We start from the raw sequence: 15,669 nt of genomic DNA on the forward strand, positions 1-15,669 counted from the left end.
CCAGCCAAGCGCGGCAGCTTGTCACCTGTGTGCACTGTGCTGTCCACTTATCTTGTGCTGCCTGTGACTTATGTTTGTTGAGTGACACTCAGTCTAATTCTATGTAAACTAGATTAGACTAGATATAGATTTTTGGTTTTATTTAAGGTGAGATGTTAGCAGCTGCAGAGGATAGATCTGATTTCCACACACACATCACTAATAAGAAAATTATATTTCTTAAACTTTGTAGATGTTACTGTACCTACATTATGAGAGAAGTGTGCTTGTGCTGCTCTGTCCAAGTGGCTTGTGTTTGTTGTTGAGCGATGTCGTTGTCTTGTCATGCAGCAGCACATTTGCAGCCAGGACGCTGAAACTGACGAGTGAATACATTTTCTTTACTTTTTTTTCTCCTCTCCTTCCCACCCTCGTCCGTCTGTCCTTTTGTTCCCAGTAGGTCGTCTGGTGTGAGAAGAGAAGGATCCAGAAGCTGAGATGAGACGAGAGCAGAGGGCACAGAGGGAAGGCATCAGTACGCTTGCTGACAGGAAAGAGAAAGATGGAGCAGAAAAATTAAGAAGTTCCTGAGTTTAAAAAAAAAAGATGAACAGAAAAACAAGAAAAGAAAATGAAGCAGCGCCAAAATATTTGCACTTTCTCCTCCCTATGTTTGACATTTTATCTGTTTGTACGTGTTGTTTTTCTCTTGAAGTGACTGAAAAGGTCTAGGTAAGAGTGAGAATATATTTGTCAAGAGAAGAGCGGCTCCCCACTGGAAGAACGAGTACATGTATGTTCATGTTACCACATTTCCCCATGTGATCAGTCTGTCGCATTTAGTGCTTAGAAAATTAAACATACCGTGTCCCCTGTTACATATACTAGAGGCAGTGGCGGCCCACTACAGAGGAGCAAACATTGAGCCACATTGAATCCACTTATTGCTTTGATACACACAAACTCCTTGAGGAAGAACCACGGCGATGCAGACCGGTGCAAACAAACGTGTCATGTATGTATGTGAACATGCAATATTAAGTGAAGTGCATGCATTAGAATTAGACTGTGATCCAAGTCTAATTGATCAGCACAGAATTAGCTCTATCAATCCCCTTGCACTGTAAAGAACTTTTTAGAAGCATTAACATTTTTGGCTCAAGATGTTTGTCAGATGTTTGTTAAACAAAATCTGATGTGTTATGTTTTTTCTTCACTAAATACCAGCGTTGAAAATAAATTATAGTAACAAAAAAAAATGTTTGAAAAGAAAATTGTGACAGATTGTGAGAATTGGAAAATTTAAAGCAGCTTTGACTGTCGAGCTCAATCCTCCCCCCTAATAATACTGGTGCAGTAGGAACACAATGATAGCAGTTTACTAATGCATCTGAAAATGAAACGTTGCTGTATGTTTACATGCATGTGGCAGTATGAACATATAAAAAACACATTAAAGCTTCAGAGAGACACTCCAAACCTAAAAAAAACCACACATCCATGAAATATTATTGCCTGAGAAAATTACAACATATTGGCAATAGATTGCCTTTACACTATCATTCGATCCCATATCTAACATTCACTTTTCATTTAGCTCTACTGTGGTTTCCACCGTCACCTGGGAAATAATATCTGGTTCATTAGGTGCTTAAGGCTCCACTATGGTCACAGGTGCTCGTTCATTATATCCGTCTGGTTTTTGTTGCCACACTGGTGGTATTAAAAAGAAAAAGAGAAAAATGTGGATTTTATTATGCGGTTTGATAACAGCAGTGGGATTAAACTACATAATAGATTGCCATCAAAATAATAAGCTAAAAGAAGCTGAGCTTTAAGTCCGACCCACAGTGAAGGCCATTGGTTTACACATATCTTACACAGCATATCACGCTGATGTGTTTCAAGTCATTGTGGATAATATTGTCCCTCTGAGTTCATATTAGTTTTCCATAAAACAGCAAAAGAGCCTTTTATTTACAATGACGTATTAGGGCTATTGTTTGTTAAAATAACAAGATGAAAGAGAAAGAGGGTCAATTTCTGAGTTAAAAACTTAGAAACAACAAATATATGGGGAAAAAAATTATTATATAGTCAGAAATTTGTAAAAACCCTTACTTTACAGTTGGATTTAGAAACAACAAAATTGTGCTTGCCCAGAATCACCAGATCATTATGGTGTCTGTGCTCTTCCAACCTTGTAAAGTGAAGCTTTTCTGGATTAAAAAACAACAATAAATACCAGAATTCAAATAGTTTTCAAATTGTTCTTCCAAATTTGTGACTTCAACCTTGAAAATTTTGAGTTTTAAACTTGGAAACTTGGAAATTCTGATCTCTCTCTTTTTTTAAACCTATGATAGCCCTAATACACCATCACAGTAAGCTCCAGCATGTTAATGTTGAGTTTCACATGTTATTGAATTTTCTGCATCGAGAGCTCATTGGCAACAGTAGAGGTGACTGAACCTGAACCAGTAATACCAGCTGGTCTCAGCCGTCATATTCATGTTCATCCCCGTTACTGTAAACGAGATGTGGCACTTAGAAATGCCAGTTCCTGAAATAAATACTTGAGTCTGCCCAGTAATATCAGAGTACAATTTGTGTATGTAAGCACATTCATTGTCCGTTCTCCAACAGTTGATCTCAGCCTCGCTATGCGAAGCATTTACCACACACGCTTGGAGCTTTGCCACAGAAGACAGTGCATTAAGTCTCACAATACAAAATACCCCCCAGGGTGTCTGATCGATAGGAAAAGTGACTGCGCAAGGAAGGAAAAGAGAAGTGAAGGCCCTGAGAATGATACGTTTTAGAAATGTGAAAAAAAAAAATGTATTCCTCACATTTGGGAACAATTGAGTTTTGAGAAGGAACTGCGAGTTGCTATTGTGGTCTGGATGCTTGTGTTATTTGTTTTGAGTTGTGTATTTCTTACCATATTCCCGAGGGTCACAGCAGTGGCTCATGAATGCGAGACAAAAAAAAGAAGAAAAAAAAGGCTCCTATTGTAAATATGTACAATAACCTTTGTTTGTTTGTTTGTTTTACTAAATTGCATTGTGGGGCATTTGGGTGTTCACTTACTTCACTGTCATTCTGGCTTATTGTAAAAAAAAATATATGTATACTTTTCTGTTTACATCATGTCAAACATTAGGCTTTTACAGTAGCTAATTCACAACATTGAAATGCTTAGACCAGACTGTATGTTATCAGCTCAGAGCAGTGTTTATTTTATCTGTGGTGGGGTTATTTGACTTTTTCAGCTTGTGTTTTATGAGTCCTGTCATTGTCACTATACACGGTCAAGAATGTATACAGTATCTGGTGCTTAATCCACCACAATCACAAGTCCGGTCTCGTCTAATTTGAGCTGGACACTTCTGCCAAGAATGAGAAAAGAAACCTGTGTTTCATAGAGGACTGTGCAGTCTCTCTTTGCCGAGCGCCTGTTTCAGTCCAGGTCTGAACACTAGGCTTGTGTGTGTCTGCTGAAGTGTTTCCAGACGCTGTAGACCTGCAGATTACATGCAAGATCTAAAACAACCTAACAGGCTAGTAATCACTGCTAATCACGATGGGAGGGGAGGAGGAGGAGGAGGAGGAGGAGGGGAGGGTGCACATAGTGAAGGAGGCTTAGGGATGATTGTCAGTCTGACAGCAAGATGCCAAGACTGTCCTGCTCCTCACCGGCTGCTTTTCCACTGCGGGATGTTTTCACAACATTTCTTATTCATGGCTGAAGAAATGAGATCTGTTGGAAAACAAAGCGCTGAGACGTGTTGTCTTTGGGTGAAATTGGTCAATTGTAAATGATGTGGCTTGAGGTGCAGCTGTTGGCTCCGCACTGAAAACTGAAATGCTTGTCCACTGTAATGTAGACCTTCATTCCTGAGCTATTTGAACTTGTGTCACAATAAACACAGACGATACAGAACAATAGGAAGGACTAAAAAGATGGGATCGCCTAAATCTTGTATAAGAAAAGACTATTTTTCAATCACTCACCTGTTTTTTGACTCAAGTTGGCAACACTACACATGTTTGAATGTTTTTAAAGCTTGTTAATTATTAAATTGGAACAATGTCCAGATGGATTTTCTTTCACAGAACAAGTGTCTCTCCTCTTTTTCCTGTTTCTATTAAACCATCTTAGTTACACTTGTACATGTGGTATAATAATCCTGGCAAACAACCACAACAAAAGCAACAATAATATGGAACTGATCGGATCCCTGTGCTGTTTTTACACCACATCTATTCAAACTATGTTCAGTTTGGACTTGTTGTGCAGTGGGAAAACATTAAGAACAGAAGAGGACCAGTCTGGGGGGGGTTGATGAGCTCCATACTGACCCCTAATGGGGAGGAGAGACCTCTGCAGGCTGCAAGTTCACTCACAGCATCATGAACTGATAATATATATAAATATATATATATAATATTTTTAAAGAACAGTTATATGTTGTAATTTTCTTAACCTTATACCACAGTTGCACATACAGTCTATGTGCACAGGCCACTCTTTGATGTCCAGCTTGTGTAGCATGAAAACTGTCTGGTTCCTTTATTTGAACAATTAATTAATTAAAAGTGGACTCTTTGGTTGCCACATAAATAGTTGAGGTTAATTATTATTCTCTTGTTTTAACGTCAAACTCCTGAGTGCAGAGTCGCACTCTGTTTGGCCCGTTGTTTTGCGTGTGGTGGGAGATGTTCTGATTTAGTGATGAGACTTCAAAGGTGCGGATGTTGTCAGTGCATGATGGGAGGCGGAGGGCTTCGGGGGTGAGGTCGCTGGTGGTGGGGATGGGGGAGGTGAGGTTTTGAGGGGGAGAGGAGGGTTGTATCACAGATGAAATTGGAGCCAAGAGGCAGCTGCAGTACATCTGTCTTGTACTGACACATGTGGCATTTGACTTCCAGTGTGAAGTTCAAAAGAGTTTTATAATGACGCAGCTGCTTAGGGATGCATGTGCGTGTGTGTGTTTTCCCCTTTGTTGAAGGTGGGGTGGTGGGGAGGTGGGCTGGCAAAGGGGTTTCATAGGTGAAGATTGGAATTTGGGGTTTTGAGAGTGACGTGTGGGCAGTGCAGGTGCAAGGAAATTCATAACTTTATTTTTCTGATATTCACATCAAGGGCACTTTTTGTGGTAAAAAAATAAAATAAAAAATGCAGTGTGCCTACGTATAGATAATCCAGTGCCTTAAAAGAAGTTTCATGTTCATGACCCCATGTTGCTGTTTCATTTATCACACTGTAAGAGTTGAATTTGGCGTTTATATTTAGAATGACGCACAATTAATCACAAACAACAGGTAGTTGTTGTTATTATCTCTTTTTGAATCACAATAACTTTGATGCTGTTGGGTTCGATAGTTTGAATCCAATCGAAAAGCTATTTCATCTTCAAAAACTCCATCTCCATCTTGGGTTTTGATTTTTTTTTCTTTCTTACCTCTGACACTTTATCAAAAATCATTTAAAAATCACCATTTCTGATGTATCTAAGACAAAATATCATTAATGAGGCGTACAGGATAAGACATTTGGAATCAGTATCACTGACCATCTAATACCTAAAGCTTTTTTTTTTCTTAAAGCCAAAACTAAACCAGCAGCAGGGATATCAGGGTATTAGATAGGAGTCTGTATCGGGCTTCCCCGGTAACAACAACCTACTGTTTTACATTTCCCACATTCTGCCAGCTGTGAGAAATGCTGTGTAGTTTTTTTTTTTCTTTTCTCCCGCTCCTCTGTGTGCACTGAAACACTTAGAAACAGATCAAACACCATTACAGGTAATTAGAGAGGACCATTAGCTTGTGTGATAGCTAAACATTAGCAGTGGGGGGATGATAGTGTACACACTGCTCACCATTTGTGCCTGATGCAGCACCTGCCCAGCAGCCTGAGCACAGGGTCATGTGTGTGTGTGTGTGTGTGTGTGTGTGGGGGGGGGGGGGTTGCCTGCCAGGAGGCCAGAGCTCAGGGGTCAAAGGTCATGTTCCAGACAAGCATATCCACATGCTAATTGAGAACTCAGCTGGCAGAACAGAGCTTGCAGGTGGACAATGCATTTAACCCCCTAATGCCAACTATTCTTTCCTCTCTTTTTTCTATCTTTTTGCTCTAATGTACCAGAGGAGCATCTGAAGAGTTTAAGGGGTTTGTTTTAATTATAATCCGGCGACAAGTACAGCAAGTGCAGCCAGAAATAAACTTCTGTTAGCTGAAGGTGTTAGTGAGAATGTCCGCTCTATAAAATGGAAATAAAGAGGGATTGTATTTCTCATTTACTTCAGTCTACAGACAGATTCTGTTTTATTATAGGTGATTTAAAAGCACATGGTTTTATGTTCTTTAAGGCCTGACAATTACTTACAAAGACACAAAATGTAGTACATAATATAATATTATTTGAAAATGCGTCTACCAGCAGCTGTGAAAAAGCTATGAATAAGTTACAGTACATAGTTGATAGGAAATAAATATTTTTTATGTGAATCTAGCAGCTGTTTTGTACAAAGTTATAAGAGAGGAATTTATGTCCCATCTTTAGCACAACACAAGTATTTCACATGAATAAGTGCAGTGTAGTTTTTATTTCGTTGGATTGAAAGTACCGGTATCTGCTTTTCATCACTTGCTGCCATCGGGGCTCACTTAGTATTTAATTTGTGCATATTTTACTCAAGTTTTATAATAAAAGATTATTTTCAAACACACATGATGTAGTTTGTGGTGAGGCTGAGGTTTCCTCAACCAACGTTCATCCCTCTCCTCCATGCTTTCATTTATTTGGCTTGTGAAAAGCTGTTCCTGCCCATTTGGATTTGGTCAAAGGGCAGGTGTGTGTGTGTTACTTATAACCTGTATTTTACTAGTGTATATGCTATAATCTGCATACATTTAGCCTATATATTGAAATGTGTTTGTACATTCAGGCATACAAACATAACCGCACATAACCAAAAACACACGTTAGGCGTGTAACCGCCGTTCAATAAGGCTGGATTGGATTAAACGTCATTGATCCATGTGAAGACGTGAATGAAGATTAAAGCTCTTCCAGTAAGGCCACAAAGTTCACGAGCTGAAACTTAAGCATGAAAACCATAAAACTGAGGTAATGAGATCTGAGATTTTAAGTACTGTATGACCTCAGATATTTTATTATTACCTGAAATATGATACATGAAAACAATTCAATGGCCATACAAACATAAAAAATGCACAAATTTACACACAAACAACTCGTACAAACAATAGAGGCTCATATAATCACCTTCACTATCATGAACATGAATGACCAGATAATAATAATATTAAAATACACAACCTGTAATGCTGGTTTTCTACAGCTTCAATAGTCAGAGGCAGGCTGATGGACAGCAGGGAGCATTTTAGGCCAATATGAAGATTATCATCATTACTGGAGGAGGAGGAGGAGGAGGAGGAGGAGGAGGAGGAGGAGGAGGAGGAGGAGGAGGAGGAGGAGGAGGAGGAGGTGGTAGGAGGGGTGGGGGGGTCGGGGTGGGGTGTAGGAGTGTATGCACACACACATATACGTCCGCCTGATTCTGTCTGTTAAATCCTTGAGGCTCTAAAATTGTCACAGCCTTGTGCGATGGGTGTTGTCTTTCAGGACTGTCCTTGAAAGCACCACGGTGTGCCTCTGTCAGCAGACATCTTTACCCACAATGTACAACTAGCCATATACTGTTGGTTACACATCAAGCTAGTTCTTCCTGAAATCCAACCAATAATGATCTGTTTTCATTTATTTGCCAAGGAGTATATTAATCTAGACAGTTCCTAGAAAGACACTTGGACATTCAAGGTCACTAGACGCTCTTGAATTCTTCATTTTAGTGAGCATCATCACAGCACACAGTCAAAAATACCCACAACTCTATGCACACACACACACACACACACACAGTACACACACACACACAGCTAAAGCACGTGGCTGTGTTATTGCCAAAATGCCTATTCAGTGCCATACAGCTTCGCCGCGACCTGAGAACAGTCGTGTTGTTTAAGAGTGAGTTTATCTACTGTTGGGTTGCAGCTGGTGAACTGATCCTCGGTCAGTGTGAACTCAGGACGCCGATCAGCTGGTCCATGAGAACCAGAGGAGACTCGCGGCCGCCATTCTGTCAGGCCGGCCCCAAATTCACCAGCTGGGTGTGACTTCATCATTGGACTCACTGGTCCAGTGTGTGTGCATCTATGTGTGTGTGTGTGTGTGTGTGTCATGCTGGTGTTTGCATGTTCAGTCAGGAAAATTTACACAGTCATATCTGAAACTCAGGGATGGAGAAGGGATCATCGTGCGACACTGAGGAACAGTGGTGAGAGCTTGAAAAAGGTATTTAGAGATATGGATGTTAATCTACATATCGCTCAGTACAGGTGTTAGTGTAGACTGCAGTATTAGGACTTTACTAAAGCTGTAATGATTTTAACGATCTTTAGTTTTAGCGTAAGACTTTCAAATGGACACGTTTAAGATTGAATCAGGTATTTTGTCCATTTTCAAACGCAGTAATAAGAACAAGGTGCAGAAGGAGCAAAAATCTCCCGACATCCAGTTTACTCATGTGAAATTCTATCACAGTTTTGATTTGACTTCATTATGAAAATCAGAGTCTGTAAGTTAAGTGCATATTTTTAGGAGCGATTATTCTCCTCACAGCGACAACTAACTGGAATTCTTTCTTATTCACTTTTTTGATTCACATTTTGGACACAACGAGCGATCTGCTTCACTCCACAGCACAGGTAAGTTGACATAAAGAAAGAGCAACTGTACATTAAAAGTATCATTTCAATGACCGATTAGACATTTTCTCAAAACAAAACTATACTGAGTGTCTTGAAGCATAGGGGACATACAGTAGCTCTACCTGGATGTAAGAAACTAAATATGCAAAATTTAATGTAGACTATTACAAAACTGTATTTTTAAAACAAAGAAGAAAAAAAAAGATTCTGCATAACATACAGCTGGTGAATAAACTGTGTTTGTGAAATACCTTGGCTATATCACATGTTCAGTATCGTCATCATTTGGGTTTTTCACAGCACAGAAGGTCAGAAGAAAATAAATGCACCTACATCTTGAGAGAGAGACCCAAACGACCCACACGAATGGCGTCCCAGGAGGTTTGTTGTTTTAACCATTTTTCTACATGAGAACAACGTGACAGAGGGAGCACTAACACTCACTCGTGGTAATTAAAATCCTGGACATCTTGCCAGTGTGTGAACATGCTACTGTATAGTTTCTGCCCATGTTTGACCTTTAGAGAAAGTAAAAGGGTCAGTTAAGTACGGTGAGACATGACGGGTCAGGGAGGTTAAGTCTGGGCTGTAACTATGTCTGTGTGTTTAGAGAAATTAATGTCTAAAGTAAAATCATTCACTTTAATTTTCAGGTTGTTTGATGTTTGTTGTGCAAATAAAAAGTAGTAGGAAATAGTGAAAATCGAAATGCATCTGATTCAGCAAACTGTTAAAGTCCAGTTTGTTGTGAATCTGGTTTAATTAAAAGTTAATTTCCTCATTTTGTGTTTAAAAGAGATTAAAAGCTCCACTCACCCAAAACAATGTCACTGCACAGAGCCATCTGACTGCCACGCTCCTGACCTCCATCCTGGCGGCGGTGCTGGGCTCCCTGCAGATTGGCTACCACACAGGCAACATCAACGCACCGGCCAAGGTGAGCGGGACAGACGGGAGCTGAGGGGGAGAGATCACATGACGCAGGTTGACACTGATGATGACGACACTTGGCTTCAAATGACTCGACCTGGACTTGAGCACTGACTGGAAAGACAGAAACTCATGCGTGCGAGTGTACACACAGTAAATAAACTCCCTTTGAAATGATGACAGTTGTATCATTTGTGTTTAAACCAGAGATTTTTTATTTGTATGTGAGTTCGCCTGGGAACTCGACTCGGCTCCTCTTTGCAGACAGGAGCTCTGTTCATGGTTTAGTGACTCCAAGAAATCAAGGAAAATCTCAAATAATACATATTCCTTCAAAATGAAAAAATAATTATACACCATGCATGTATCTAGACTTTGTCCAGACTTTCAGAACAATAGTCCTTTAATACAAATGAAGTATAGAAGTGCAGTAACAGTCCCACGGCTGAAGAACAAATATCTCAGAGCCTCAATAAAACACAGAATAAAGTTTATCAGCTGAAACTCTGCGGCTCAGCTCCAGGCTTGGCTGCTCTCGACTGGCAGAGTTTGCATTTTTCACAGGTTGACCAAAGTTTTGCAAGTTGAGTATGTGCTTTATTCACGTATTTTTAATTTACTTTTTCAACATTAAACAAAATGCATTCCGTCTGAAACCCATATTCATTTAATGATTTAGATTGCTAAATAACATTTTGATCAGAAACTTATGTGGTTGTGCGATGATGAAAATTTTAAGATTAATTTCTCTGTTTGAAGTAATGCTTTTCCTCTATGTAGTGATGGAGATTGCCTATCTTTGTTTTGTTTTTTAAAGATAATCGAGGAGTTCTTCAACCACACCTGGAGAGCCAGACACAACCAGACAATGCCCGATCACAGTCTGACTCTGCTGTGGTCCCTCTCCGTCAGCATTAAGGACTTTGGAGCCTTGATCGGGTCCCTGGGAGTCAAATATGTGGCAGATTCTTATGGCAGGTACTGTAAGAGAGAAATATTTAGAAATGTGGTTTTCTGTCGATCAAATTTGTTACTTTATTTTCTGTCTTCATTCCTCACATCTTGCCCTCCATCCAGGCGTAACTCCATTTTGATAGTGAACTTCCTCTCCGTGGTGGGAGCGTGTCTGATGTCTGCGTCCAAAGCCTGCGAGTCATTTGAAGTCCTCATCCTGGGACGGTTGGTGTTCGGCCTGTTCTGCGGCCTGGTGATGAGTCTAAATCCGCTGTACATCCAGGAAGTATCTCCCACCAACCTGAGAGGGGCCTTTGCTACACTCAACCAGGTGTCCTTCGCCTCGGGCATCCTGGTGGGGATGGTGAGTCAGAAATCTGGCTTTAAATGGAAAAGGCTGCTTGAGGTTGATGTTTACTGTCTTCCAGGGTTTTGATAGATTATGTTTACATCTGGATACAAAGTGAAACTGTCAAACAAATCCTATTTTTGTTTGCTGCAGGTTGCAGGTCTGGAGACGGTGTTGGGGACGGAGCATTACTGGGCCATGATGTTGTCTCTGTCCCTCATCCCGGCCCTGATCCAGTACCTGGTGCTGCCTCTCTGCCCCGAGAGCCCTCGATACCTGCTCATCAACCGGGGGGAGGAGAGCAAGGCAGAGGCAGGTGAGTAGCACTGTTTAACCTTCGTCTTGTGCTAGCTCTCTGGTGTTAGGGTCAGTTTTGACCAAAAATACACTAAAAACTTTTTTTTTTTCATCCAATTTGTCTTTCTTCTCTTGGTTACATTGTTCAGCTTCCTTATTCATGAAAATATTGGTTTTAATACTTTTGTTGTAGGCCCCTGGTCCTTTTTTGTCAGTATACCCCATGTCTTCAATTTAACCTTCCTCTTGTCAGCTTTCTGCTACCATCTCTTGTGTTTGGGTCAGTTTTGACCCGAGTCTTAAATCAGCTGTAAAACACACTAAAAACAATGATTTTTCATCCCATTTGTTTCTCATCTCTTGGTTACGTTGTTAGGCTTCCTTATCCATGAAAAGGTTGTTTTTGCACTTATGATTTCAGTTTTAACTCTCATTGTTGTTCTTATTGTTATAACCGGGTCCTAACACCACAAATGTCATCATTCTAACCAGAGCCTTTTAGAATTTTGTGAATTTTTTGTTTGTTTAAATAAAGGTTCCTGACAAAGTCAAAAAGCCTTGATGCTATAAACAATGTGGCCTACTTTTATGCATTTAAAACCTGAACACGGGTCACTGGTGACCCGAACACAAGAGGAAGGTTCAAAATGTATTTCACATTATTCCACATGAAGAATTAAACTGGGATCGCTCCTGCAGCTCCATCGATGATTGAGAGGAGCTTCTACCTGAAGAAGCTTTAGCACCTGCATATAGATACATAACATGAAAATGCTTTTAACGCTCTCCAGTATTGCAGCTTTATGGATTCGCTCCTGTTTTCACCCTGCAGCCTTGCTGCGACTGAGAGGCAAAGCAGAGAAGGTGTTTGCTGAGCTGCAGGAGATGAAGGAGGAAGCCGCTCACACTCAGAGCGGCGTCACGATCCAGCAGTTCTTCAAGAAGCGCAGCTACAAGCAGCCGATCATCATCGTCCTCATTGTCAACTTGGGCAGCCAGCTGTCCGGATTCAACGCTGTGAGTCGCACACAATGAAATAAAGAAAAGTTTCCGAGGCCAAGTGGTAAAATAAATAGATAGAAATAAAAGATATGCTCAAATTGGAGCTTCTCTTTTTTTTTGCACAGCCCTGTGGCCCATCTATAAATTATTTAGCCGCAGCACTTCTCTCCAGCTCCCAGTCCTGTACTGGCAGTGAATCAGTACAGTTCCCACTTATCCCTTAAAAAAAGATGTCCCAGTAACCCACTAAGCTCAAGTCCGTTTCTGCTCTGTTCCCCCAGATCATTAATTATTCCACCAGAATGTTCCAGGCCAAGTTTGACGAGGCCAAATACCTGACGCTGGGTGTGGGCGCCGTCAACGTGACCTTCACTTTGGTGGCAGTAAGTGCAAAATCTAGAGGTGATAATTTATATTCCACTAATATACAAGTGTGACAACATGATTTATATCACATGGATGGACATACGTTTGTTCAATTAACCTGAAATCTGCTGAAAATAGATGTTGAGTCACATTCTGTTGATTTTGCCACAAGCTGAACTCAAATCTTGGACTAAAGATAAAGACTTGTTGAGGTTTTCCTCTTGAGTGGTTTTACAGCCTGAACCACAACAGGTATAATGTTGCATTTTAATTCAGAGAGCGGGTTGAAATGTGAGCAGAGTCACCGCTCATGTTGATTTTTCCTCTGCAGTTCTTCCTGATGGAAAGGGCAGGGAGGAGAAGGCTGCTGCTGACTGGTTTCATCTCCATAGCAGTGTGCAATTTACTCATGACCATAGTCGACTCAGTCCTGGTGAGATCATTTTACTCGGTGCGATTGTTATTTTCATTTGTGCAGGAAAAGTTAGATTCTAATATTAGACATGCACTAGATGAGATTCACTCTTCAATCATTAAAAGGGTGAAGTTAAAGCAGAAGTAAGCGATCCGGTCGTTTTGGCTAAGTTATTGTCAGCCGATGGATTTAGCAGTCTCCGCCCTCGTCCCTACGTCACCACATTCACGCACATCCCTTGGCTGCACACACAGAGAGGACCGCCCCTTTATGCCGTTCTCTCTCCTCATTGGATAAAGGTTGTAGGATACAAGGAAAGTTTTCTCCTCGGCTTACAGCAGAGCAGAGTGACTGACAGACCTGTGTTTCAGACCAAACACTCTATATAAGTGATTGCTGTCGGAAGATATAACTATTTAAGACTTATATTAACACAAACATTCCACTTACTTCTGCTTTAAAACAAGGTACGCCAACTTTTTGAGAACGATTTGAAACTTTTAAACAAATGTTCAGATCTACATGAAAATATCTATAACCATCCTTCCATAACTAAGCCGTCTCTCCACGTTGCAGCACCTGGCTCCACAGATGCGGAGCCTCCAGGTCCTGCTGGTTTTCTGCCTGATCTCGGCCTACGAGCTGGGCCCCGGCCCCATCTCCTGGTTCATCGCGGCTGAGCTGTTCGACCAGCCCAGCAGACCCATCGCCATGGCCTTCACCAGTATGCTCAACTGGGGAGGGAAGTTTGTCCTGGCGCTCCTCTTCCCTCCGTTACTGGTGGGTTTATAAAGTTGGGCCTTTGTGCCGTATACGACCGAGCTGAACGTCATGGGGGAAAACTTTAGGGGTGGATTTCTTGTTTGCTTTTGCCAGTTTGCTCACACCTCAGAGACGCAGCGACTATAAATCTGTTCAATCTGCTATATACATATGAATTGGCTATAAAAAGAGACATAAATCTGTTCAAGGTTAACTATGTATAAATCTGTTGCTAAATCCTTTAAAATGAGGTTTAAATAATGGTAAGTAAATTAACAGTTAACCAGGGAAACATCTGCTTGAACAGCAGAGATTGCAGCCAACCTTGAACCAAGAGCAATGACCCAAATAAAACAATCGTGTTGTTTTCTTCTTTCTTGTTTTAAAGCTCTTGTTCCCTCTCATTTTATACTTTTATTACTGCTTACTCTTCTTTTTGTGAATGTTGCTTCACATGGTGTCAATATGCTACAAATTGGGTCAGATTTTTTGATCTTTTCTGTTGTATCAAGTTCAAATATCCTGATAAAATTGAATTTTGTTCCATTTCTGCCACAAACAGAAAATCTGCAACGAGTATGTATACCTCCTCTTCATGACTGTGGCTCTGCTCGCCTTCATCTTCACCTGGCTTCGCCTCCCGGAGACAAAAGGACGCACCTTCGATGACATTGCAGAGGAGTTCAGAGGAGCGGATGAGATTCCTCTGCACAACAAGACTGGATTCAACACGTTCCCCTGACAGACTCCATGACATCTGGGTCGTCATAGTCACACTGTGAGAGGGTCAGTTCACCAAATTTACAGCTGAAATATTTCACCAATTATTAGTGGTACTGTACGTACAGTATGGAACCAAACAGTTTTTGGTTTTAACTTCTGTATTTTATTTGTCACTGTTATACGGTGGCCCTGAGGGCTCAAGAAAAAACCATGCAAAGACACAAACGCCATGTACTGTAATTTAGAAAACTGCTGACATGTGCTGCAAACTCACCACACAACACATAGATGATGACACTCCCATTGTGTTGAGTTCTGAATTTTTTTGCATGTGTTTTCTTAAGCTGCAGTTTGTTCAGCTCTCAGGGCCACCGTAATTTTATTAAGTTATAAAAAGATAACAATCACCCTCACAACAGTTTAACTGCCAAACTACAGTATTATTGCTAAAAAGACATTTTAAATTTCAGTGCACCAAAAACCAAATTCCACAGAGTAATTTGGGTGAACTGACCTTTCGACCTTCCTAAGGGACAAACTTCTGTTTTACCTCGAGGGAACCAGCAAGTCACAGGACGTGGCTGAGTAAGACAGACTGTAAGACATGGCCTCAGTTAACTTGGCTCTCCAACATTATTATGATTATCAGATTCAAAGTGTGCAATCACTGATATTTATACTGCATATTTTGAGGCATTTTGTAATCGTTGTATTATGTTGTAAAGCAAAAGGGACCCTTTCTGGGGCAGACAGTGGACACTTTCCAACCATTAAACAGTGAAAGTGAAAAAAAAACAAAGTCTGCATCACCAAGGGGCTCACAGTAATTTACTTCGTTTAGTTTATGAGGACTAAAATTGGATTTGTTCTCTCTCTGGAGACCAAGTTTGCAAAGGTTTATTTGACAGCTGGCTTTGTTTTTTAACACAAATAGTGTTATGACGCACAGACCACAACATCATGGAAAATTTTTCCTATGTGTCATAATTTTCATCAGAAATCCAGAGAAATACTCATTTGTCTGGATGGCTTCAGGGGGAAGAAAAGAAAAGGTTTTGGAGGCGGTCCAGAAATTTATGTCACTACAAC

General features: G+C 40.7%; 2 protein-coding genes across 8 annotated transcripts in view; both read left to right on the forward strand.

The window, feature by feature from the left end:
• smoc1 (SPARC related modular calcium binding 1) overlaps positions 1 to 4,189 on the forward strand; it is a 50,701-nt gene extending 46,512 nt beyond the window's left edge. For 5 of the 7 annotated variants that reach the window (XM_083998683.1, XM_083998684.1, XM_083998687.1 and 2 more), the window contains one exon: positions 437 to 4,188. In XM_083998683.1, coding sequence (XP_083854809.1) covers positions 437 to 476 — 40 coding nt within the window. In that variant the 3' untranslated portion in view covers positions 477 to 4,188. Of the gene's footprint in view, positions 1 to 436 lie in introns of all 7 variants that reach the window. The other 2 variants (XM_083998686.1, XM_083998685.1) reach the window with 1 other exon arrangement.
• A 4,959-nt stretch (positions 4,190 to 9,148) lies between these two features.
• Positions 9,149 to 14,599, forward strand: slc2a1c (solute carrier family 2 member 1c; the record flags this gene model as incomplete). The annotated part of the gene is made up of 10 exons (XM_083998558.1): positions 9,149 to 9,163; positions 9,579 to 9,719; positions 10,530 to 10,690; positions 10,790 to 11,030; positions 11,169 to 11,331; positions 12,145 to 12,329; positions 12,596 to 12,697; positions 13,012 to 13,113; positions 13,672 to 13,875; positions 14,420 to 14,599. The coding sequence occupies 10 exons, from the start codon at positions 9,149 to 9,151 to the stop codon at positions 14,597 to 14,599; spliced, it is 1,494 nt and encodes a 497-aa protein (XP_083854684.1).
• Positions 14,600 to 15,669: the final 1,070 nt, after the last annotated feature.

The sequence above is a fragment of the Trachurus trachurus genome, assembly GCF_905171665.1.
Source record: "Trachurus trachurus genome assembly, chromosome: 22".
Lineage (NCBI taxonomy): Eukaryota > Metazoa > Chordata > Actinopteri > Carangiformes > Carangidae > Trachurus > Trachurus trachurus.